This window comes from Equus quagga, chromosome 10 (genome assembly GCF_021613505.1).
Source record: "Equus quagga isolate Etosha38 chromosome 10, UCLA_HA_Equagga_1.0, whole genome shotgun sequence".
In the NCBI taxonomy this organism is placed as follows: domain Eukaryota; kingdom Metazoa; phylum Chordata; class Mammalia; order Perissodactyla; family Equidae; genus Equus; species Equus quagga.
Genome location: NC_060276.1, coordinates 113,683,768 through 113,711,020, shown reverse-complemented (window position 1 = coordinate 113,711,020; position 27,253 = coordinate 113,683,768). Strand labels below are relative to the sequence as shown.

The window sequence follows — 27,253 nt, the reverse complement described above, 5'->3', positions numbered from 1 at the left end:
ATTTTTTCTAATCTCTTTGAAGAACTCTGAAGTGCAAGAAGAAGAAAGAATCTTATGTGTGCATGTATTTACCTTAGAAGTGAGAGTTCAAATGCCCTTTCCCTGTGCCTTACCGTTGTTTTTTCCAAATAAAAATGCTGTACATCCATCTTTTGAGTTATGTTAGAATGTCATTTTACAGTTTACAAAATCCTTTCATATATAGCTCTAGATTACCTCTTTATTTTGCCTTTTAAAAGCCTGACCTTTCAGCCTTCGTAGATTGATTCCTTACGTCCACTTTTGAAGTTTAAAATCTTATAGTTAACTTATTTGGACTTTTTTTTTTAAACAAGACTCTTAAATTTTGACGTAAAATATCTTCCTATATATTTTACTTATTTTGTTTTGTTTTGTTTTGTTTTCCCAATATCTGAGGAAATCTCAATGCTGTTTGCAACTCTGTTAGATTCCTATCAGTCTCTGAGTTGATCAAGGGTTCTATTTAGTTGGTCTAGAAGGGAAATATATGATAGTGCATGCCAATATGATTATATATTGCAATATTAAAATCGTGCAAATATAAAGTGGGAAAGTCAGTTAAAGAAAGGTGCCTGCTCTAGGAAAAAGAGAACACCAGCTTTAGTTTTATTATTGAAAGAGATTTTAATATCAAAAGCCTCATTCGAATCTGAGCTTCTTCCTGGCATCGCTTTGCTTGCTGCAACAGGGTCACATCCAGTGAAATTAAAAATGGGATGTGATGCCACAGTGTGACCTGCAACCACTGATGCTAGTTGTCCCCAACATGTTTCAAGAGACTCTCCATCGAAAAAGGCTAAGAGAAGACTTTTGTTAAAGAATTGAAGAGAGAGGACTTGAAGACAAATTAGATAGCAGTGGTTTAGGGTGGGTTAGACTCTATTTTCCTCTGCAGGTCGGCACTGTGATTCAGAGATTCAAATGATGTTTTTAACAAACTCAACCACTTAGAAAATATCGGCACTGCAATTTGAAATTATTCTTCAAAAGTAGAAAATTCACTTGGAATTTATTGTGAAATAATACTTCCCTAAATGTGCTTCTAACTGGATTTTTAAACGTGTGTAGCTGTTTTAGGCCTTCCTAAAAGAAGTCATCTGATTACTTGAATGTGGCATCTTCCATTCTCAGTTCTGATCTTCCTGTTGAGGCTATTTTAAAATGGCTTAGGTTTTTTTTCCCTCCTAGGACCTTAGGTTTAGAACTCTTATGGATGTAAAACATTATGATGTTACTTCGTTTTGTCTGGCAGATTATAATTAAATAATTATAGATGAGAGAAAACAGAAGGAAAGCATATGCCCAGTCCAGATGATCAATAACATATTGGAATATTTTATTTCAATTCAAATAACTTCATTTATTCATTAAATGGTAAAATCAAAATCAATCTAGGTTATGTTTCAGGCAATTTATAGAGAATTACGATAAACACAAAGACTTTAAATGCCATAAATATAATAGACATATTTTGAAAAATGGTTCCCATTTTCAAATTAACAATGTGTACTGAGCAATGCTTCTTCCTGATGTTCTTGACAAAAAAAATATTCTGTGTGGAGTGAATTCATGGGTGGAAACTACTTTTGAAACACTTACAGTTTACTTGGTTACAAATCTTTCTTTGTTAGTGTGGCAGACAGAATCTGAGATGGCCCCAAATACTCCTTGCCTCCTAATATTCTTAGCTTTGTGTATTCCCCTCTCTTTTAGTATGAGTGGGACCTATGACTTTCCTCTAACCAATGGAATATGCCAAAGGTAATTGGATGTCACTTCCATGATTGTGTTACATACGATTGTAATATCCATCTTGCCAGCAGATTCGCTCCTTTGCTGGTTTTGGTGAAGCAAGTTGCCATGTTGGGGAGGCCCATGTGGCAAGGAACTAAGGGTGACCTCTAGCCAACTTCCAGCAAGGAACTGAGGCCCTTGGTCCAACAGCCTAAAAAGGGATTTAATGCTGCCAAAAACCATGAAAGTGTGCTTGGAAGTGGATCGAGCTTTTAGATGAGACCTCAGCCCTAGGCAACACTTTGCAGTCTCATGAGAGAGCTCGAAAAAGATAACCAAGTTAAGCCATACTTATATTTCTGACTTGTAGAAACTATGAGATAACAAATGTATGTTGTTTTAAGCCACTAAGTTTGTGGTAATTTTTTATGCAACACCAGATAACTAATAAAGCTAGCATCTGTGGTAGGGCAGAATAATGATCCCCCAAAGATGTCCACATCCTAATCCCCAGAGCTTGTGACTTTGCAGATGTGATTCAGTTAAGGATGGGGCAATTATCCTGGATTATCCAAGCGGACCCAGTGTAGTCACAAGGGTCCTTATAAGTGAAAGAGGAAGGCTGGAGAGCCAGGGAGAGATTTGAAGATGCTACATTGCTGGTCTTGAAGATGGAGGAAGGGGCCATGAACAGGAAGCCTCTAGAAGCTGGAACAGGTTCCAGAATGAACATAGCCCTGATGACACCTTGATTTTAGCCTAGTGAGGCCAATTGCAGACTTTTGACCTCCAGACTTGTAGGATAATAAGTATGTGTTGTTTTAAGCCGCTCAGTTTGCGGTAATTCATTACAGCAGCAACAGGAAGCCAATACAGTGTCTGTGTTTATTTCCTTAGCATCTAAGATGAATAGCAAGAGTCCTTCTCCAGGGGCTAGTCTGCTTCTAACAGACTGCACTGGAGCTGTGAATATCTGCTTCCCATTCCAGAAATGAACAAATAAATATGGTGCTGTTGAGCATTGCTCAAGAGATAATTAGCATTTTTCCCACAGTCTTGTGTGCCTATCCATTCTCCTGTCCACCCCACCCCCCACCTCATATCCTTCATTCTTGTGTTTACCTTTTTATTGTTTCTTCTTAGTGTCCTTTTTAAGCACTCACTGTCTTAGTCTAGGATTGTCTGGACACAAAGAATATGATTTATTCAAGTCAGTTTAAGTAAAGAGAAATTGGGGATAAGTGCAGCAAGTCACAGAGGGTAGACTCATAAAGCAACGGTGTTCTTTTCCCCCATTGCCCATTCATAACAGCCTTCCAAGGCCGGTTCTTCCTTAGCCCTCAGCAAAATCTCAGGCAGCCCCATAAATGTATTGAGCAGGTTCAGAAAAATTCTCTAGTCACTTGTATGCTTGTAAGTAGACAATTTGTAATCTGTGATTAAAACGTTCAATTGTCATGTAATAGTCAAAACTCCCAACTCCACAAAACTTCTCCCTTGCCCCATTGCTGGCCTGAGAAGCCTGCAGTGGGTTAAGGGGCATTCCCTGACATTCTTCTCTAGCTTTGGCTCCTTCCACATTGAAATGGGACCAGGACAGTGAGGTAAAAGGCAGGAAAGTTCTCACTTGATTGGCACCAATGTAATCCGGCGTGGAAGATATGAAGGTTGACTCTTTCCCTTGTGGGCACCTTTGTGGATTCCTGGAAGATTTCTCTGTTGGGTTGCTCCAACTGCAGCTCCCTTGAGTCAGACAGAACCCCATGGCTGGCTGTGTCCAACGCTTCTGAGCTTCTACATCTTTCTACTAAGGCCCTCTCGCCCCTGGAAGAAGCTCAGTTGAGCAAGATGCCTGCATTAAATGACCCCAGGCCACCATTTGTATTGCATCTTCTATATATCGTCCGCGGGAATTGCACGCTGTGAGCCTGTGTCAGTGGAAGGACAGTCACTTTGTAAATATAGCCTCTGCTCTTTGGGCATGTGCCACTCCACCAGCCTCTCCCTGTTGCCTTTTTTTTTTTTTTTTAAATTAAGTCATGAGTCAGGCCCTGAGTTGAATGAGGGGTTTTCAGCACCTCCTTTCAAAGTCCCGCAGCACCCTGCTTTGGCATGTAAGGGTGATTGGCAGCTGTTGGCATGAGGCCTCAGCTGAATCTGCCTCAATCGTCTAGCATCCTTTAACAGATGAACACGTATGCCTCCGATCTTTTTTTCCTCCTAGGACTGAGTTAGGAATCCTAAGGGACTCAAAGCACTATGGAGTTAATTCTTCTTGTCTGGCAGGTGATAATTAAGTACTTACAGATGAAAGAAAACAGAAATAAAAGCCCATTCCCAGAACTGATGACAGATATCATGAGATTTTTTTGCATAAATTATTTTATTTCTAACAGAATGGTGAACAACTAGCCCTCAAGAATGGTGGGAACCAGGACTACTCAGGGGGCCTCTGGCATCTGTAACTTTTACTCTTAGCCGTGAATGTGATTCGGCTTCCAACTCTCACCATCTGTGTCTTTTAGTTCTGATTCTGGAGGGAGGAAATCTGATTGGTTCACTCCAACATTCAGGTCCTATCAGCTGTGCCCAGACGATGAGGTCCGGGGTGCACTGCCTACAAAGGAGGGCTCTGGGAGCACATTTGGGCAGAACAGGCCAGGCAGGACAAACAGGCTCACTCCCAGGGCTGCCACACTCACAAATTCTTCAGTCAACGGGGCCATATCCCATTTCTCATCTGCTGAATGTTTCTTGTTTCCTATAAACTAGGGGCACTTGAGTGCGAGCTAAGAAGCAGCCCTTTCCTTCTGTTTGTGTTGCTTTCTTTGTATTTGTTCCTCTTATGAAGGGACCTGCATGGGAAACAGTGGGAGCCTAGGGGTTGCGTTAAATCCACCAGGAGAGGGGTGGTTTGGTGCAGAGGGACGGGCCCCCAGAGATGGGAGGCTGGTTCTCCATTGTGTTGGTGAGCAAATTAGGGATTACTTTAGAAGTCTCCAAGAGCCACCTCCCCTTACATAGTTTATGAGTTTGCTGACATATGACTACCCCAAATTTCTTCATCCTCCTTCAAATTGTTTTTATATCACAGGTGCAGTGAGTTGAATTAATCAAATTCATAAATTTATGGTATAAATGATAATCATCAGAGACTCATGCAAGGCTCCTCTCTGACTTTATTTATTTATCCTCACACTCCCATCTCCTCCAAGAGAAACCCCTTCTAATATGTTTAGTGTGTATCCTGTCATGCATTCTTCCAAATGTGTGTTGCGGTTTTGTGCACATGTATTTTGAGCTTTTGTAAATGGTATCATGTTATATATCTCATCCTGTTTCTTACACTATGTTTTTAAGGTTCATCCAAGTAGTTAGTATGCACATCTAAACCTCTGCTTCTTCCTGCTGCATCATTCCATGATGCGTGTCCACACATTCACTTATCTACTCTCCTAGAGGTGGACGCCCAACTTGCCTCCAATGCTTCACCTCCACACATTCCACTGTAGGGAACATCCTCATCCACGTTCCCTTAAAGGCTAGTGGCAGAATTTCTTTGTGATATAAACCACAATGGCTGGGTCATAGTGCTTGTGACACTGAAGTTTGTCTAGTGATACCAGATTGCACCCCTGAACTGCTCCACGTGTCTACACGCCCACCAGCAATGCACGATCCTTCATCTTACCCACTGAATTCTCGTTAGATTACACTGTTTCTCTGTGACTCCATCTAATGAGAATATTGGCTGTCTACTCCCGTTATTGGGGCCCTCTGCCAACCCTTGGCGACTGGGAACTTGTGGAAGCAGACAGGCCACTGTCAACAGTGTGCTGCCCTCCCCGCCATCACCCTCATTCTAAATGTTCTGATTCTTCCTTAAGTTCCTTGAGTTCTGGTCCTCCCTTCCCTCCTCCCTAGATTTCTCTCCTCCGCCTCCCCACTCCCTCCCTCAGGGCCCACACCCACCACTTGCTGTAGCAAGTCCGTAGAACATGGTCCAGCCCAGCCAGACATGAGTGATCCAAGCCACAGGGCAGCTAGTGCTAGGAATGCTATTTGCAGTGGCTTCTCCAAAGGAACAGCCCTGCAACAGATCCCCTTCGCTTTATTCACTCGGACAATAAATCACAAAAACAGGTAACTAGTTACCACCTAAAGTAGAAAAAGTCAGTTCCTCCTCCACAAAGTGGCAACTGACCTTTCTCCTAGTCATGATGAAAAAGGAACAAAGGAAGGAAGGAAGAAAAACTATTACAACCCATAATATGATTTTTCCCCCAGGGGTGGAGTTATTTGAAAGGTTTGGGTTACGTGGAGGAAATTAAATAAACTGTTCTATCACATTTTTCCGCTTTTAGTTACAAAGTGTTCCCTATTGTGAACAATATTACAATGAGTGCCTGTCTGAAATATTTATTGGCCCAAGGTCCTAGGCATTGTTACTACAGACTTAGTAAGCCACACAGTATGGGAAATGATGTCTGCTGGGATGCTGTTTTTACATAAGAAACCTACAGTGACATTTTTCTTTCGTGAGGCTGACCCTGGGAAGATAATGGTGTCCAATGAATTGATAGAATTTTTTCAAATGTATTGCCCTTACAGAAAATCACACAGAAATTTTTAAGCCGCTGAAGGAAAATCAGAAGGGGAGAATGAATTTTGAGAGCAGCAAAAAAGTGTAAAGAGAGTGAGTTGATGCTTCTAAAACCAATCTTCCCTCGACAGGTTTTATTGTAGGGCCCCGCTGTTCGGCATCGCAGATAATATCGCCCGGCATAAACCGCATAGGAAGCTTTCCATCAGGCTTTGTTACGCTGGGCAAACACTTGATTCTATTTTTCTCTGTGGTCTGAAAGCCCACGTCTGAGCTTTTTTGATTCTCTGCCCTGGAAGCCCAGGCAACATCCGCCAATGCATCACACATTTCGTTTCAAAAGAACACTGTCACTGTTAGAGTCCGGGCTCTGTGCATTTCATAAATGTGTTTGTTTTTCTCTCTTACAGAAGCTGCAAAGAATCGATACTCCTCACCGTCATCCAGCCTTACCCTGTAAGTGTCCTGCGAGGAAACATGCCACTGTATGACCTCAGGTTTCTAGTCTCCTCCCACTGCAGTAAAACCGGGATGATGAATACAGCAGAGAAAAAATAGCATGCATTCACGATACAAGTTCAAAAATCTTGATTATTTGTATTTTGTTCTCCATGATAGCAAACCCGTTCATTGGAGAGAAAAGAAAGTTAACTATCTTGAAAATCACCTATTCAGTCCTATGTGACTCTCACATCTGGAAATGATGCAAAACTCAAGGCTTTCTTGTAGTTTCCAGTTTAAGAATCACAAGTGTAATGAGAGTATTTAGTTGTAGGAGGTTGAAGCATGATTGTTTTTCTTATCCCCATCTAAACAGTTTGGTAGACAACTGGATATTTCAGCGAGACCTGCTTTAAAGGCGGGTATTAGAGGAAATACGTTTGTCAAAATTTGATTCCGCAGCCTTGGTCAGAAGGGTGGAGAGTGATTAAAATTGTACTGCCTTCAGTTTCTATGCTTTTTACAAATTATTATTATTTTATTTTTATTTTTTTTCTTTTTCTCCCCAAAGTCCCCTGGTACATAGTTGTATATTTTTAGTTGTGGGTCCTTCTAGTTGTGGCATGTGGGATGCCGCCTCAGCATGGCTTGATGAGCAGTGCCATGTCCGTACCCAGGAAACCCTGGGCCACTGAAGTGGAGTGTGCGAACTTAACCACTCGGCCACAGGGCTGGCCCCTCTATGCTTTTTTTTTAAACAACTTTATCATGGTGTAATTTGCATATTATAAAATTCACCCTTTTGTGTGTGTGTGTGAGGAAGATTGGCCCTGAGCTAACATCTATTGCCAATCCTCCTCTTTTTGCTTGAGGAAGATTGTCCCTGAGCTAACATCTGTGCCAATCTTCCTCTATTTTATGTGGGATGCCGCCACAGTGTGGCTTGACTAGAGGTGCTAGGTCTGCGCCTGGGATCCGACCCTGCGAACCTGAGGCTGCTGAAGCGGAGCACACGAACTTAACCACTATGCCACTGGGCCAGCCCCATTTTAAAATTCACCCATTTTAAGTGTACAATTCAATGATCTTTATCAAATTTACTGAGATACACAGCCATCACCGCAGTCCAGTTCAACAACACTTCCATCACCCCAATCAGATCCCTTGTTCCTATTTCCGATGAATCCTCCCTTGCCACCTCAATCCTGGGCAACCACTAATTTACTTTCTGTTTCTGCAGATTTGCCGTTCCTTGTGAATTTCATACATTGTCAGTTGACCTAAAAATTACCAAGGCAAATCCCTTCAGATCTTTCCCAAAATGTTTACTGTCAGTATCCTGTGTGGCTTTTGTATGGAGTGGCAGGGATTCCAACCTGCTTACACTTCTGTTTTCTTCCCCATAGCGTTGGAGTGTTTCTGTATCAGTTAAAAGGCTCTGGTATCGGCCAATCTGCATCTTCTGACCAAACTCTTCGTCTGCCCCATCCCAGAATTTTCCTCCTAAGCGCTATGGGGTAGGCATTCTAGGCAGGAAAAAAAATACGTATTCAAGATCCTGATAAGATCACAAATGGAATTATTCAAGACAACAAATTATGCCATGCAGGACATAGCTATGTATATTAGAAGCTCAATTTAATATTGACTGTTACTTTTAGTCCCACCTCTTTGACACAAATACACACACACACGTTTGGATTTGAAAACTAAGGAGACAGCAGGATGTAAGAGAACCAAGATCTGAGACCTAGTTCCCAACAGAATAATGGGTGACTCCCACACCTGCTCAGAACCCTGGTTTCCTCATCTGCATGAGTAGAAGATCAGATCACATGCCATCCAAGGGCCTCCCTGCCCCACCATCTCCTGATTCCATGATTCCTTCCATATAAAGTACAACTGGTCTGTTTTTAGATTGTTTCAGTTAAGCAAATTGTCACTCACACTTACTTCAAATCTATCAACACTTCTTCATTTCTTTGCAGTGGACAAATACATTTTGGTAAAGCCAGTATAAATGTCTATAATAAGCAAGTGATTGACTTACTATAAATTCCTGGTGGAACTTCAAGTTTACATTGCCTTCCTGAATTCTTTCTCCCCACTTTATAACCTATTAGCAATGCGAGATCAGAACCATTTTACTCCAAACCAGGTTTTCTTGCAATGTGCAGTAGTGTTTTACCCGATGCAGTAAACAGAGAAAGAGAGAGGAGTTTGACATTTAAGTTAAGGATTGTATGTTGTGGCTTTGCTTGCTGTTTTTGCCGTTTGAATCTGTGTGACTTGTTATTCATATGAATACTCGTTATTATTGGTGAATCATGGAACTTCCTTTTAATAGGTAATCTGGAATTTTCTAGGAATTCACGTGGCTCTTGCTGTTGTGCTATATTGAAGGTTAACATTTAGCCACAACATTTAGGAGCAATGTTGCATGTTCTTATGGCCAACAGCTGCACCTCTGCTCCTCAGACTTACTCTCCCCCGGCCAGTCATTGTAGATGAATTCTCATCTTTGACTTGCCTTTGACCAGCCCTCCTTCCTCAAATGCCCACCACATACTCCACTACCACCTTCTCGGCCCAGCCAAATCCTTCTCATCTTTCAAGTCTCAGCGCAAAGTCTCAATGCTACCTCAGAGTTTCTCAACAGTGGCACTCTTGACATTTGGGCTGGACAATTCTCTGTGTGTGGTGCCATCCTGTGCACTGTAGGATGTTGAACAGCATCCCTGGCCTCGACCCACTAGATGCCAGGAGCATCTCCCCAAGTGGTGACAATGAAAAATGTCTCCAGACACTGCCAGTTGTTCCCTGGGGAGCAAAATCATCCCTACTTGGGAACCACTATCCCACCTAGGGTCTTCCCTTACTGATCTAACTCAAAGTGGCTTTTTCCTCCTCTGAACTGTAGGAGTTGAAATAAAGGAGTTGAAACCCCAAAGTTACTTGAATAGATACATTAACTGTAGAGAGGAGAGCAGATGGGAGAAGAGACTGCAAAGTTTTACTTATATTTTTGTTTGGATTTTCCTACAAGCAAATTGCTTTAAAAAAATTATTGGGCTTCATTTATTTGCTAGACATTCTCTTGGCTACCAGGATTGACATATAGAAAAAGATGACCCACCAGACCAAAAGAAAGTCCCTAAATTCTACTTTATTACAGACAATAAAAATTAGCATTTTAATTTCTTAGCAACTTACTGGCCAGCATTTTTTATGTTGCAGTTCTCTTGGATAATAAGATCCAGTCGAGACAGAGAGCCAGTGCGTACCCCTTGCCACACTCCACATGTGCCCAGGACACCCCAACATGACCCAGCCACAGAAATCAACCTCCAGTGAGGCCCAGGGCAAGGGGGCCTGGGAGAAGAGTCTTAGGTCAGGATCCCTGAAATGCTTTGATAAGAAGTGATTCATGGGACCCACCCGGTGGCGCAGTGGTTAAGTGCGCACATTGTGCTTCGGCGGCCCGGGGTTCGCAGATTCAGATCCCGGGTGCGGACATGGCACCACTTGGCAAGCCATGCTGTGGTAGGTGTGCCACATACAAAGTAGAGGAAGATGGGCACAGATGTTAGCTCAGGGCTAATCTTCCTCAAAAAAAAGTGATTCTTAACAGGTTCTTGCCTTATTTTGTAAATATTATGCAGGGCTCTCTCTCCACCATTTTTACTGCATTTCTCAGAGAAAAGTTGTGGAAATACAGAAGTAGAAAAATGTGTGTCGGCAAACCTTTTCCTCAGAGACAACCAGTTTAAACATTTTGGCCCATTTCCTTCCAGTCTTCTGTTCCATGCCTCATCAGTAGTTGAGATCACATTGTATGTACAATTTTATTCTGCTTTTTTCACTTAGTATATCAAGCATTTTTCCATGTCATCAAGAATTCTGTATAAGCATCATATACATGGCTGTAAAACGTTGCATTGAACCAAGATGTACTTAACCAACCCCCTGTTGCATTTAGATTCTCTTAGAATCTTCATACTATCTTTAATGTTTTTCTATTATAAATAATTCTGCAAGGAACATCTTTGTGTATAAATCTTTATCCATATTTAGTAGTATCTCCTCAGGATGGAATTTGAGAAGAGAAATTTCAGGGTCACCTGTGGATTTTATTTGTTTTGTTCTGACATACCATTTTCTTTCCTTGTACTGTTACCATTTTTTATTACATATCTTTCTTGGCCAGCTCCTTCCTTCTTTCCTTTGACTCTGCCTTCTACAGTTCCCAAGTCTAGAACTTCCAGAACTTTCCCAGTTCACTCTTTCCTGAGACAGAGAGTATTTAGAGAGTCTCTATAACCTCCCCTCACACAACGCCAACTCACTGAGACTTGGGCTGAGTCAGTCTCAGTTCTGGTGCCCCTGAAATACCCTTACCCATGTTCCCTCAGGTTTCTTCTAGACCGAAGGGCAAAGGGACCTGCTGGCCTGCCTCTCACTTGCTGCCTGCCTTCCACTGTGTTCCGCACACCTGAGGGAGGCTACACACCTCCTCTTGGAAGCCCCAGTGTAGCAGATGCTATCAGCACCTGGACCGTATCCCCTTGGCATGTGTCGTGCGGAGCATGCCAGCCCAATTTCCAACTGACAGCACCAGTGATTCTTTGCTTGTGGGCTTTTTATGGCCACAAGAGCAGGCCAGAAGTGCTGAGGAACTATCGCTCCTGGAAGAACAGCCCCTCCATCACTGACTGATGGGAGCTGGTGAATAAATACCCCAGCTCTTCCTCTCCTCAGACAGTGTAACTCTGAGGCCTGTGGTCTGCCTTGTTTCTCAGAGGTTCCTAGCAGAGCTAAGTTCCAGTTGCTTACAGTAGTGCCTGACTTAACAAGGAACGTTTCATCGGCTTACTCCCTCTCCCTCCTTCCGTTCCCCTGCTCACCTATCCGTGCTTCCTGGGAGCCCCTCCCAAATCAGCTACTTGCTTGTGAATCCTTGTCTTCGGGTCTGCTTTAGGGGGACTCCAAGCTAAGTCACCCAGTGATAGCTGTGGGCTAGTTCGTCCTCACCAAGTGTTTACTCGCTGCCTACTCTCTAAGTAGTCCTCTGGAGCTACAGGGATTGTAAGTTCAAGACTTTTCTCTTCTGTTTCAGAAATTAATCTAATTATGTAATTGTTTTCAAACTATGTTCTAGTGACTTCTAAGAGAATCTAAAAGCATCAGGAGCATGCCATATGTCTATCGTGGCCACCTTACCAACAGTAAATTTGAAAAGAGGTGCAAGGGTTGATTGGAGGCCTTCTAATCTTAAAATTAATCCACAGCAGGAGAATCTGATTATTCTAAATGGTAATTACTTCTCATTTCCACCACAGGATACGGAGTGCTTGTGATCAGCACCTGCAGGTCTGCAGGTTGCTAAGAATTAATTGATCACGTTTTTGAGTTGTATATTTGTTGAGCCACAAAGAAAGATCTAAGATAAAACTGCAGTCCTGGCTCGTTGACCTGCTCCATGTACCACAAGTAATTCCAGCCAGTGGAAGAAACCATTCCTTTGTTGATTCTAATTCAGTAACCTTCAGACTTGAAGAGCTTATGTTTTTATTAACAAAACATTATTTTTAAAATGTATGTCGATTATATGAAATATCCACAAATCCAGAACAAGAAAAATGCACTTGTATGGAGTCTTAGTTAGACTTTTATCCCCAGTCTGTTGACTTCAAAATATGTATAAAATAATATTTACTTAACTATCCTGGCTATCTGGTTTTCTTCCGGGTTTTCCTGGATTAGCAGGTTTGTCATTAGGACGTAGTAAATAAATATGGGAATGAGGCTGTAAGAGGCGGGCATGCCGTAGCTACAGAGAGAAGAGAGAAGCATCCTCAGCTTGACGAGTTCTGCTCTATGGGGCCACTGACTTTAGGGGCAAATAACCCTATATGCTTCATGGGAACATCACTGCGTTCTAAGATTATGCATCAAATGATAAGCATAAAAGACTAAGGCCTGTTAAATAGACTTTTTTATTGAGGCAAGGGATTATGTAGAACATTTTAGAAAAATATGGTAAAAGATTACATTGAAAAATTCAGATGCATAGAGGCATCAACCTCAGTATCTGGTAATTGAACACGTGTGCAATACTTCATTCGCAAACAATGCTGGAGAAGTGGGGTGTTGCTGCATTCAAACATCTCGTCTAATTAGCAGTGTCTGTTCTGGGGAGCTTTATTACAGCCACTTCACTTGTGCTAAACTCATTGTGCCCATGTAAATATCACCTGCTTAAAATCATTAAAGGAGAATAATGTTTTCCTTTCAGCTAAAAAATGACATATCAAAAGCAAATGAACTCTACTGGATGATTTGTTCGTTAATTATTACTAGACTTGGCCTATAATTACCAAGATGCCAATGAGAACACTGCTGTCACACCACTTCAGCTCTGCAGTAGGACTTTTAAAAGTCACGTTGAGTGTGTTCAAAGCTGTTCTTTTTTGAGGAGCAGCCATTCAGAGTTTTTTTGGTGTTTGTGTTTTTTTAAGAGGACAGTCATTCTCCTAAAACATCTTGCATAAATGGAGGAATTGAAGCTCTAGAGGTCAAATCATCCATCTGTCCAGTCCTCTAAGACACTGCTTAGAGCAAAGGGTAGGATGGGTGTGGAGAGGAACTTTAGAAATAACAGGAGAGGGCTGGCCCAGTGACGTGGTGGTGAAGTTTGCACGCTCTGCTTTGGCAGCCCAGGGTTCACCAGTTCAGGTCCTGGGCATGGACCTACACACTGCTCATCAAGCCATGCTGTGGTGGAACCCCCCCGTACATAGTTGTAGATTCTAGTTGTGAGTGCTCTGGTTGTGGCATGTGGGACGCCACCTCAGCGTGGCCTGATGAGCAGTGCCATGTCGGTTCCCAGGATCCGAACCGGTGAAACCTCGGGTCACTGAAGCAGAGTGTGCAAACTTAACCACTCGGCTATGGGGCCGGCCCCTCGCGGTCATTTTAGATCTATCAGTGGCTCTCCTCTACCTCATTAAAAATAGATCACTAATGGTCCACTTGTCATAAACCCAACATTACATCTGGCCACCACCTTGCCTTCCACATTATTCTCAAAGTTCTATATTAAAAGCAGGGTTTGTGTACTTTCGCAGCCATCTTTTAAAAAGATCCTTGGAAATGTGCTCAATAAGAACATGGAACATGCTGTTTGCAGTTCTTTTCTGGTGACTAAATCAAACTTATTACTTTATGAGCATGACAGGGTTTCCAGTGCATCCATAATTTGTATTTCATCCTTGGATTGGGCATGCACTGAACAGTTGACTTTTTAGCAAAAATATTGTATATCTGGGAGGATAAAGATAGAAAACAACTGTTATAAGGTTTGTATAATGTCACCAATAATCAGATAAAATGTTTTCTTTTTTTTAGTCTCCCAAATCAGCATTTATTAGTGCTGCAAAAAAGGCCAGATTAAAGTCCAATCCAGTCAAAGTGCGATTCTCCGAGGAGGTCATCATCAATGGCCAAGTGTCGGTGAGTTGCCAGTCACCTGCTTGTGATTCAGAGATAGTCATTGAGGTAGGGGCTTTGCATTAAGCGAAGCCAGTAGTTCCACTGGAATGAGCAATTTAGAACTGGTTGTTGCATTTCACAACAGGGTCAAGTCTCAGGATTGTAACGTCTTTGAGAGATCACCAGGCTGTGCCTGATGTGTTCCCTCTAACATGGCCAGAATATGTAGGAGTCTAGTATTTCGTTGAACGCTTCCAGTGTTGGGAGACCTCACTACCTTTGCAAAGGAGTTCGTTTGATTTGAACTCACTGACATTGCCTCGTATTGAGTAATATAGGCCTCTTTGAAACCTCCACCTATTTCTTCCCATTCTGCCCACTAAGCATTCTTCCATGTGATAGCCCTGTATATATTTTGAGAAAAGTTTCCCTTAGTTTTTCCTTATCCAAAATGAAACATCTCTATTCTTTCAACTAATCAAAATGGAAAGAAGTTAAAATACTGGAAAAGTTTTAATATGCAACCAGAGTGAAGAAATGCTGCCCAGCTCTCCATCACTAGGTCTTGGTGGAATTCATGACTGCTCAGGCACGTGGTTGATCTTCACAACGAATAATGCACACATCGATAGGATGCTTTATTTTCACTTTTTCCTTAAAAGAAAATATACAGCACAGTGTTTTTGGTGTTTAGATTGCTGTCATCTAGAGCACTCGTATTTTTTGGACCTTTGAAATGCCAGCTTTTGTTGTTGAGGTTTTGTTGTTGCTGTTGGTGTTGTTTAAATAAACTCAAAGGATAAAATCTCCTTCATGACAAGCTCCTTATGGGTGACAAACTCCTCCCTGAGGGTGGTCCTGGATCAGATTTGAGATGTAGGCCTGCATATCCTGGGCGAAGAACTAACGGTCGCAGTGTCTTCTAGCCCAAACTTGCTGATCTGTGTTTGCCCCACTTGGAGTCCAGGGGGTTAGCTGGCCAATCTGTCTAACAATTGTGATGCTTGTGGGAGGGGACCTAATGCTGTCACTGTGCTGCCCTGTGAGCATTTTAGCTGTGGCCTTATCCTCCCACTTACCATCTTCCACCGCATCCCCTCTGCCCCTTTCACACCACAGTCTGCTCTGCTCACCTCAATGGATCCCCCACCACTCTGGATGCTGAGTTACCGTACATCACCATTTCACAAGACTGTCCCTGTTTAAGGCTGGAAGGTTCCAGTCACAGAGGAATCACTGTATCACAGATGGTCATCTGAAACTTACCTCATCTTTTCTCAAGCTCTGAGCATGAGATTGGGCAATCAGGCAGTTTATGCATCTTTAGAGGGGATATGATTCTAGAAGCTGCTGTGGCAGTTTCACTTTGTCCCTGGCTATAACAGGGCTCGGTTGAGGCAGCTGGTGTGTGAGAGCAGCCCTAGGGGTCGATCATCTCCTGCAGCCTCCTCCGCCTCACCACAGGCCTGGGAATGGCAGGGACATTCAGTCACGTGTCTGCTCCTCAGCCTGTGTGACCATCTTCATTTCCAGTCTACTCTTGCTCTTCTGAGTCATTGTGTGTCATTTCCTCTAGACTTGGAGCCAAACTTACTCAGTGAATTGGGTAGCAGGAAAGTCACATGTGAGGTCCACAGAAATAGAAAGGAGGGGGAGGCAATTCAGAGAAAGAAATAGGAAGTGAAAGGCATGGAGCCTGTTGTGGAAATCCTTAGGGATTGAATTCTCATGGACTAACTGTAGGACATCAGCAAATCTCTGGACAGCTCGTCTTCAGTTTCCTCATCTGTAAAACAAGGAACATATGCTTTCATGATTGCTGAGTTCCCCCCAACTCCGGTGACTTCATGACCAACTACATGTGAGTAACGCAGTTCACTCCAAGAATTCACGGGACTCATCCAACATGCCTTCTTTCTCCCCATTCCATCTCTCCCTACTTCCAGTTAAAGAGAAAATTCGAAGGAAAACGTTGCTATTGTTTACTTTTGGTTGTGTTTCAAGCATCTCTTTTTGAGTTATTGCTAGATTATGATCTGTTTGTTATAGACATAGTGTTTTACTCTTTTAACACACTAACCCATTCCTTGTATGTCCCCTTTGAGTTTGAGGAACATTCCTAAATGGGTTAAAAATCATTTCACAAAATAACTTTACACTTGAAGCTTGTTAATGCTTGTGACTCACTGCCATGACCTCTGCCAGGGGCCAACAGGCATCACATCAAACATCATCATTGCTGGTCCTCGTTCTGCTCAAGACATGCTGTTCTGCTAAAGTCTGGGCTTGCAGTCCCCAACATTGTAGCTTAATTACAAAGGAATTATTTCTGTAATTGTGTTTTCCAATGGGAAACCCTGATTTAAAAAAAAAAAAAAAAAAAAAACCTCATCTGATTGATTTTCTGATGGGAAAAGATCTTTTATTTGAATCAACCGAGTTTTTTGTAGCTAGAAAAGAATTTTGCTCTGAACAACTGAACTCAGGTATCACCAAAGGGACACCTTGGTTGACCTTATAGAGTTCGATTGTTTTTTACATTGTGATCAGAATAAATTGTACATGTGCCGCTGCTGTTGCTGCGAAAAGCAGAATTGTAATTCGACTGACTTACACCCCCCCTTCTTTTTTTTTTGCTAAACAGGAAACTGTTAAGGATAATTCACTTCTTTTTATGCCAAATGTTTTGAAAGTCTATCTGGAAAATGGGCAGACCAAATCATTTCGCTTTGACTGCAGCACTTCCATAAAGGTAAGAGGACCCACCTAAGCCCTGTAGCTGGACACGGCAGGTTTGGCGTGAAAGTCGCACTGCGAGTCTTGTGTGGCAGCGCCTTCTGTCAGAACTATCCGTTTATTTCTAAGACTTTGCTGGTTGCGTCAAAAGGTATTGTGTGAATACTTAAAAACAAGCCAAAACACAAAGCTTAGACTAAGAAGGTTCTGCTCTGTGTATGTGTGTGTGTGTGTTGCAAAACGGTGTAATATGCTCTCCACGCAGAACCACTAGGGCTAGTCATTTCAATGCAACCGCAGATTAATTAAAATAGCGTGACTGTCACCAAGAAGGCCTGGCGCCCTGCCCAAAGCCAGCATGATTCCTCAGCAATGTCAGCCGCCAAGAAGATTAAGATGTTAACTGTTAATTGAACACTGCTACTTTGGTGTCCTGCAGAAACAAGGGGTAGAATAATGTAAAGCTAACATTTACTTTTAATTGCTCTAACCAATTTCATGGAAATGCTGCATGAAAAGGCAGAAACGAGGCCGACTTCTTAGGAGAAGGGGCGGAAGGGAAGAGTCATAGAGCAGTCCTGTGATTTCAGAGGCACACGTGAGTTCTACGCAATGGGTATTATAACAAAGCATATGGGCTCTTTCCCCCATGCTTCCTTCCTGGGGGAAAAAAGTGCATATTCTCTTTTTTATTGGACAAAAATGTGTTCAGAAATTGATTGCTCCCTAATGTTCCATCAGCCTAAAATAGGCTTTCTTCAAATGGCACAGTAAAAAAGACTTTATTGAGGTAAAAAAAAAAAGTACCTAGTGATGATCTGTACAATAACGTATCAAGAGACTATCAACTCTGTGTTAAAAATGTCCATCAATAGTCAACCCCTAATTCTTGGTTTTTAAAAATTAATCAGCACAGACCTTATGAGTGGAAGTATTTCTGCAAAGGCCCACTCACTGTGCATTCTTATTGCCGTGATACCAGCAAGCAGCTTGTTTTGAATTGCCTTAAATAGGTAATAATTTAGCAGGTAATAGAGCAGACAATATTAGTAGATTGATGATGGAGCATTTAAATCATTCTTAAATCATTCCAGATGAGATATTAACTTCCTTCATACAAGACTGCTAATTCTAAATGGTGGTGACTGAAAAAGTCCTTTTCCTTTTTTCCTACTCAAAACCAATTTATGGTGAGATATTACTCTAATTATTGATCAGCTAACCTAGGGGTCAGCAAACTTTTTCTGGAAAGGGCTTGAGAGTAACTATTTTAGGCTTTGTAGGCCATTTGATCGCTGTGGCAACTACTCAACTCTGTTGTTGTATCATGAAAGCAGCCATACAGGTGGGCTCGGGAGGTCCTTAAGACCACCCGCAGGGTCAGTAATTCACCTGAAGGACTCACAGAACTCAGCAAGTTGTTACACTCACAGTCACGGTTTATTACAGCGAAAGGATACAAATTAAAATCAACAACAGGAAAAGGCGCATAGGGCAGCAGAGACCAGGCATGGAGCTTCCCCTTGGCCTCTCCCAGTGGAGCCGTGCAGACAGGGCTTATTTCTCCCAGCAATGATGTGTGACAATGTGCATGGAGTATTGCCAACCAGGGAAGCTCCCCCAAGCCTTGGTATTCAGAGCTGTTACTGGAGGTTGGCCACATAGACGCAGCTGACCACCTGCATGGCTGCCCTTAGTATCCTGCCCCTCCAGAGGCCAAGCTGATACCACATAGCCTAACACCCCACCACAAACAGCATTGTTAGCATAGACGATGAGGTGTGGCCCAAGGCCCCCAGGTAAACAAAGACACTCCTCCTATCAGGCAGGACATCCCAAGGGCCTAGCAGTGACCTCCCAGGAGCCGGGAGCAAAGAGGCAAACCTTTCTGTAGGCGAGACTAATCTGTTACTACACAGACAATCTGTCAATGAATGGGCGTGGCCGGATTTGACCCCTGGTCCAGGCAGCAGTTTGAAGACCCCTGACCTAACCCAGAGGGCTACATTATTCCAACTCCGTGTGACACAGGGGCTTGTTCTGTGATACCAGCTGGCCAGAAAAACTCCTTGTTATCGGACTCCCTACCTCACCTGAAGATATAGGTAAAGACTTACATGCATTTCTTAACAGAAATAAATCTAAATTTAAGAGAGCCCTGTAGTTAACTCTCTCTGGCCTCCTGATTCTAGGAACCCACCGTAGACTGTTTGATCTCCCTGAAGATGGCAGGTGGCAATGGGAAAACAGGGAGCAATGCAGAGTTCATATCCAATTTCAATCATCTTACCTCTTACCTAAGAGCCTTATTATCACAACAGACCCAGGCTGCTAGGCAGACAATAGAAATAGTATAGTTATGAAAGAGATATGACACTGTTTAATAAAAATCGCCCAAATTCTCGCTACAGGGTCGCAGTAGGGAAAAACTATTGTTATCGATTTTCTAGTGTCCTCCCGGGTGAATCAGGAGAATGTTTTATAAAGTACGTGTTGCCACACAAGGGCTGGTTTTGTTTTCCCTTTTCTGGGCCTTGAGCAAATATTATGAAACAGAGAATCTTTTTATGAAATTCAACGTAGTCGAGGCATTTCTGTTGAATGAGTTTTTTGGTAGTGGGTGGGTGTGCGGATCTTTGTTTTGAAGGGGCCTGAAGAAATTGAAAAAGGTCCACAGAGAAGAATCAAAATCTCAGAAAGAGCAGTAAAAAAAATTGTCTGGCAGGCTTTCGTATCTTGGCATTGTTGATACGTTGGACTAGATCATTCTTTGCTGTGGGGGCAGTCCTGTGCATCGGACGATGCTTAGCAGCTCCCCTCCATGCCAATAGCATCCCCAACCCCATTGTGACAACCAAAAATATCTCCAGTAATTGCCAAATGTCGCTGTGGGGCGAAATTGCCCCAGGTTGAAAACCATTGCTCTGTGGGATTTTCAGCATCTGAGTATAAATTAACTTGAAGAGAGATCATTGACGAGTTTTCAAATACATGAAAAAAGTGGTTAAAGACATTAGTTTGGCATTGCAACAAACGTGTGCTTGGGTATGGAACACCTTTCCGATCATAAATGTTTAATCCTGTAAAGGATTGCTGACTCACTCTACCTTCCCCAGAGATTTCAAATAAAAGCTCCTCTCTGTACATTGTTAGAGCGCCCTATCTCGGTGCCTGGCAGTGCTGTCATAAGTGCTTTCTCTCTGTGAGCTCGTTTAGTCCTTATATCTGTTCTGAGGCAGGGATTGCATCCGCAGTTTACAGATAAGGACGCTAAGATACTTAGAGGCTGAATAACTTGCCCCAAGGTGCACAGCTAATATGAAGTAGAGACGGGAGTACAAACCAGACTGTTTCTAGAGCCCACATTCCTTTCCACTACCACATGCTCTTACAGAAAGGTAGGCGAGGGGTCGGCAACCTTTTTTCTGTCAAGAGCCGGAGAGCAAAGACTTTAGGTTTCACAGGCCCCGCAGTCTCTGTTGCAACTGCTCAAGTCGGCCAATGCAGAGCGTGAGAGCAGCCACAGACAATACCTAAAGAGATGAGCGTGACTGTGTCCCAATAAAACTTTAGTTCCCAAAACAGGCGGTGGCTGGGTTTGGCATGCAGGCGGTACTTTGCTAATCCCTGGGGGAGAGCACTTTCAGAGGCGGCGTAAGTCCCACCCATTTAGGAGAAAGGGGAACTGAACTGATTACACCACACACTCTATCAAAAAGCTTTCTAAGACCCTCCGGGATAGGTAAGCGCCTCCTCCAGCTGTTCACCTTGTTGCCTGTCTGTTTCTGAACGCCATAAAGATTTGGGTGGTGGGGAGGCCAGGAAAAGGCTAAGAGAAGGAAGGCCTCATTTCTGTATCTTTTAGGATCTTCGAGCATCAAGCTTCAGAATCAACCAAGATATAAAATTTAAAGATCTGAAGCCTATGTGTGCAATATTTTGTGGTCACGGTAAACTCCATGAGGAGGGCTACCTCAATTTTGATTGCATCTTGTCCGTATTTCCTCTCTAAGGATGTCATCTTAACTCTTCAAGAGAAGCTCTCCATCAAAGGCATCGAACACTTCTCCCTCATGCTGGAGCAGAGGACGGAAGGGGCGGGAACCAAGCTGCTCTTGCTTCATGAACAGGAGACTCTAACTCAGGTGTGTGAAATTACCCCTCAGGTATGCTGCTCTGGGAGCAGAGGCTGCCCAGCCCCAGAATTCCCCCGTCTTCGAATTCTTTAAATGTATTAACTGCAGCCCTGGGTATCCCCACTAGAGGAAACGCTGGCATTCATAATGGATTTTACACCTCAAGGTGATGCTTCCCTTTTGTCAATTTTTCATAGACTGCCAGTTGGTCCCACAAACAGATTTGTCATCCAAAGACTCGGCAGCTACTCCCTGGGAATATGGCTCTGTAGAATTATACTTTATGTTATAGGAATGACTTGTGCACCTGTTTTAGTCATTGATCTCTGGAAACTATGAAAAAGAAGTGGTTTCTGAGATTATATAAATTAAGCTGAAACCATAGTTAGTGGTTTTAAGTTCCGGGTGCACGCTTGAATCTATTTTTGGAAACCTGAAATCCCTGCCCCAGTGCTGCCCACTGTAAGTCTGTGATCCAGCACTGTGTCCCAGTTCCTGCTTACCAAGATGCCACCCCCATCTGTTCTCTGGGGAGACGTGCAGGCTGCTTGGCTGCTGAATTCAATGAGGCTCCCTGACTTTTCCTGTGATTCCGCACAAGCAGAGTCTTTGTTGGATGTATAAGAGATTTCAACAAATTCCTCTTATTTAGGAGAGTTCGATGATGAGGGAACTTGAGGGAGGGTGGCATGAGGGGAGACTAGGTGGAGAAGCATGGAGTCGAAACATCCCCAGAATGATGAAGTAGCAGAAAGTGATGTCACGCTAATGTGCTTCTTGGTTGTTGCATAATTAAAAGCTGGTGTCCCACCGTCTCTGTCCCACAGAGAGCCCTGATTCTCTAGATTCAGTAAAACTCGATGAATGAATTAGTTACAAAGTTATCATTTGTGTTCATTTATATTCCTCTATCTAAACTTGACCTATTATTTTTATCAGGTTTAAAGCTTCCTATAGATATTTTAAATCACTTCTAATGTTTGTTATTTTAACCTGTGCCAAAACACTCTTGGAAACAGATGACTTTATTTCATGCTTCGTTATAGGGGAACAACCTGTGATATACAGAATCCCACATGTGAAAAGTTAGTGTTTGGCTCTGAGTTCCTCCAGAAGCTGAACTTAAGACAACGATTTGGATGCAAGTGGTTTATTTTGGAGAAGGTATCAGGAAATACTGGGAGAGGAATGGGAGGAAGATGGGAAAAATTGGAATGCTGGTAAAGAGTGTGTTAGCAAAGCCAGTTTCCACTGTGGGCAGGTAGAGCTCAATCATACTGGGGAACACTGGGAGCCAGTGAAGGACACACCTCAGAACTCTCCCACCCGAAGGGGGAGGGGGCTCTGGCATTTGTCCGCTAACATGCTGCCCGTTATTGGTGACGGGCTACTCCCAAGAACAGTTGCTCCCTGGCTATGCAGGTCCGCCTTGTGCTGGTGATGGTCACGGGTATTTGCAGTAAATAGCCTTCAGCTTTATCAGTAAATGCCAAGGGGATATGGCGCACAGCCAGTTACTGTGAGTCTAAGGAAACCTCCCACGATTTATTGAGATTTCTAGTTACACTTCCCCTCTGAACTTCTCTCTACCGCAGAGCCTTTCTGGGAAAGCTTCATGCTGATTTCGCTGGACAAAGATTCTTGCAAAGTCTCTTCTGGTGCCGGCTAACCATAACTTCCCATTCCAGATTGATTTCCAATTTTTAAATTCCTTTTAAAATGTTGCAAGGAAACAAAAAGGCTCTAAAAATGATTCTACCCTTATCTTTCTAGAAGAGGCTTTGTTTTGTTTTTAATCAGAATGAAAAGCAAAGTGCTAAAACTCAAGTATTATCTCTAGAAAAGAAAATTGATTGATTGAAGTATCTTGAAACAAACCAGCTATATGCCTTTGAAATCAATGCATATGAAAAACTCTTTTTTTTTCCTCCTCCCCAAAGCCCCCCAGTACATAGTTATATATTCTAGTTGTTGGTTCTTCTGGCTCTGCTGTGTCGGACGCTGCCTCAGCATGGCCTGATGAAAGGCCTATGTCCACGCCCAGGATACGAACCAGCGAAACCCTGTGCAGCTGAAGCAGAGCGCGTGAACCTAACCACTCGGCCACGGAGCCAGCCCCTTCTTGTTTGTTTTAGAGACTGTTATTTTTATAGACTGTCATTTATAATGAGTCTAAAGCACTGTTTTGCATTTCGTTAATTTATTTCCCAAAACTAGTGTAAACTACTGATGATAAAAATAGACCCAAGGTCGCTTATAGGAAATTCAGGGAGGATAGATTCCAAACCAGTAATTAAAGGAGCTGGAGATATGATGATACCTGACTTTCTAACATCAGCACAGATCTTCCAACAAAATCCTCTGTGATGTCACGGTGAGACATGGCAGCCCTGACCAGCACCACAGGTCTCCTAGGTTCCCGTGTTTCCTTCTTCCTGGTTGACTTTACCATCAGCCAGTGATTGGCAGCCCATAGCCCATGGCCTCATGAGTCCACTCAGGTTTGCCATCCTGCCCACAGCCAGAAAGCTGGTTCAGCGTTCCTACTTGGGCATTCCAGGATGTCCAGTATACCTTTAAAAGTCGGCTGTGTTTTCCCATTGAAATTCTTCTGCTCAAGAAAGTTAGCAATGTAAACTGTAAGAATACGTATATAAATACATACACATACATGCCATAGGACTCAAAAAGCTATTGCTATTTTTATTTTGAATTTGTAAATCGTAGTTCATGAACCTTTTTATTTTTCCAGGTTTGTCCCCTGCGTAAAAGTAGTTACAGGTACATGAAACTACATACAAGTGCATAAAAAAATACATCCAAGTGCACAAAACTACAAGTAGAACAGCTGTGTTGGCTCAGGCTGTGTGGTTTTCATTTCCTCTTTAAGGGAAATTGTGCTGACCTCTTTAAGGGAAATTGAAGAGCTTTTACCTTCTTTCTTGGAGTCCAGTGTCTTCCCATGCATTCAGCTGTGTATTAAGCGCCTACTATTCATTGATTGATTCCCTTTGGTTGCCAAAGGAATTAAAAAATTAACACCTAGTAGTTGGCACATACTTTGCTGGAAGAGGGGAAAACAAATCAAAATGATCCATGGTCCTTGACTCTAAAGAACCTGTGGTATATTCTAAGCTCCTTTGAACAATTTCAACAATATCATGATATCAGAAGTTTGGGGTAGTTTGGAAACTTGTGGACTCCAGATTTAGTGCATGGGCCAAAACATCTGCCTTCCCACTTTCCAATGCGATGTCATCCTAGGTTGACCCAGTTATGCTTTCACTGTTACAGTCAGTCTGGAGTCTGGTTTGGAAAGAACCCACAGCAGTAATATGCAGTAATAAACTGTAGTGAACAATCTCTGTGCTCTCCCTCTGGATCCCCTTCTGTGCCCTCCCACCCTTGCACCCCCGCCCTAGATTTGGAGTGCTATCACTTACAACAGCCAGCACCTGCAGGTCTTCAGAGACCTGCCCTCAGACTACTGGCGCCCATTCCACACCTGGAAATTCACATCCCCCTGGGACAGCCCGGAATCAATGAGTTCTCAGTGCTCTTTGGCCCAGGTCCCAGCGGCTCTGTGGTGTAAGTTACCCTACAGAGTCCCCCACAGGTCAGGCAGAAGCTATGCCCTGCTGGATACTGGGCCCTCCTAGGCTTCCTCTCCTGCCTGACCTGCTTTCCTCACTCCCTTACTGGCCTCTCCCGGGAGCACTAACTCGGTAAGTCCCTCATCATAGGGTCTGCTTCTGGGGAACCCGACCTAAGTCACAGGTATGTACAGTTTTCAGGGAATGAGTATCTATGACAAATACTAAAAGAATTTCAGCCATTTCCTTCCTCAGTGTCCAAACTTGCCTGTGCTTCTGTGTCCCTCAGCCATTCCTCAGTCAGCACTGAAGGATTCTTGTGATTGGTCTGCTCTTCTAGGTGACACAGCGGCCCAGCTCCCATAAGATGAGGTGTCTTTTCCGAATTAGCTTTGTCCCAAAGGATCCAATTGACCTTTTAAGGAGAGATCCAGTTGCTTTCGAGTATCTCTATGTTCAGGTATGTGAGAATTTGGGCATGTTTTATATTAACATTGGGGGGTAAATTAACTGTGGGGTTTTTCCCTAACTTCTGAAAGAAGTTTGGGATTTTATTTCTTTTTGTCCCCCACCCCAAGCTCAATGCATTATAAAATGATTCCATGGTGCTTTCTTAATTTTTACTTTGGATTTTGAAATAATTTCATACTTAGGAAAAAGTTTTGAGTAGTAAAAGAACTCTTTGGTATCCTTCATCAAGATTCACCAATTGTTAACATTTTACCACATTTACTTTATCTTTGGCGTGCACATGATCCCCCGTTCCCCCCACACAATTTTTTTTCTAACTTTATGATTATCAGTTACCAAAATCACGCTCATTTACTACTTAGTACTTCAGTGCGTATTTTCTAGTACCAAAGACATTTTCTTATATAATCATTGTGTAGTTAACAAAATCAAGAAATTTAACAGTGATACATTTCTATGATCTGATCTACAGTACATATCCAGATTTTGCCTATTGTCACAAATATGTCCTTTATATCATTTTTTTCCCCCTAGAAAACAAGATCCACTCCAGGATCCCATTTTGCAAGTAGTTGTCATGTCACTTTAGTTTCCTTGAAACTGGAACATGCTTCAGACTTTCTTTGACTTTCAAGGACTTGACAAGTTTGAGGAGTACTGATCAGTTATCTTGTAAAATTCTCTCAAATTGGGTTTCTCTGATGTTTTCTCATGATTACATTGAAGGTGTGCATTTTGGGCAGAACACCAACATGAGTGATTTTGTGTCCTCCTTAGTGCGTCATATCAGGAGGCACATGATGTCAGTTTGTCCGCTCAATGGCAAGTTTGACTTTGACTCTTGCTTAAGGCAATATTCTCCAAATGTATCCATCCAGAAGTTACCACTTTTCCTTTTGTAATTAAGTAATTTGTGGAGAGTCATTTTGCAACTCTCTTATTATCCTTCTACCCACTAGTTTTAGTATTTATTGATGATTCTTGCCTGAATCTATTATTGCACTGGTTAAAAATGGTGATTTTTCTAATGCCATTATTTCTTCTTCATTTATTGGCATTCTACTGTAAGATAGAGTTTCCCTTCTCCTTTATTCACTTATTAACTCATTCATTTATTTGGTGCTTAGATTGTTCTGAAATATCATGATATACTTTATACTGGAATTATTGATTTTAAGGCAATAAAACTTTAAGAAGGTAGTATTCTTTGCAGTATCCTTTGATTCTGGGATACAATTGTCAGAAAAAAAAAAGGCTTCAAGAAATGAGAATCTTTGCTAGTTTGTCCCAAAGGGAATTTCCCCATTTGATATTTAGGAGATGTTCCTATATTTCTCTATCACTGCTTCCTATTCTTCTCACTTAAATGCCTAATATAATCACATTAAACAGTAAGAACCCACTTACCTCATGCTTGAGCATCCAGCATTAAGCTACTCGAAGAGGTTGTAAACCTAATGTAACCTTCCTCCACAAAAAAGGAAGAAAAGACGAGAAAAACAACCGACATGCTCTCTTTGGCTGGGGGTACCTGTATAGGGCAAAGATTGCTGGAGCCCTACATAAGAAATAAAAAGCAACGAAGCCGCAAAAAGAAAATAAAAGAAATATTTGTTAACTGTGGGTAGTTGGTACACTGGTATTTGTTTTACTATTCTCAGTATTTTCTTGTATGTTTAAAGCTTTTGTAATCTTTAAAAAGTTGATTGGGAAAAGAAAGTAAGTAGAAGATGGCAGAGAGACATAGACAAGATAAATGGCAGAGGTTAGGAATAGTGACATAAATTAAAATGGTAATAAGCCCTGGAGAACAGAAATGAAGTCAGGGGCCGGCCCTGTGGCAGAGTAGTTAAGTTCTCGTGCTCTGCTTTGTCGGCCCAGGGTTTCACCAGTTCGAATCGTGGGAGCAGACATGGCATGGCTCCTCAAGCCATGCTGAGGCAGCGTCCCACATGCCACAACTAGAAGGACCCACAACTAAAAATACACAACTATGTACCGGGGGGCTTTGGGGAGAAAAAGGAAAA

General features: G+C 42.5%; 1 protein-coding gene across 1 annotated transcript in view; it reads left to right on the top strand.

Moving 5' to 3' along the window:
* FRMPD4 (FERM and PDZ domain containing 4) overlaps positions 1–27,253 on the top strand; it is a 185,806-nt gene that overhangs the window by 135,471 nt on the left and 23,082 nt on the right. The window contains exons 4-8 of the mRNA XM_046672654.1: positions 6,769–6,814; positions 14,207–14,311; positions 16,935–17,042; positions 21,040–21,171; positions 25,096–25,215. Of these exons, the coding sequence (XP_046528610.1) occupies positions 6,769–6,814; positions 14,207–14,311; positions 16,935–17,042; positions 21,040–21,171; positions 25,096–25,215 (511 nt within the window). The remainder of the gene's footprint in view (positions 1–6,768; positions 6,815–14,206; positions 14,312–16,934; positions 17,043–21,039; positions 21,172–25,095; positions 25,216–27,253) is intronic.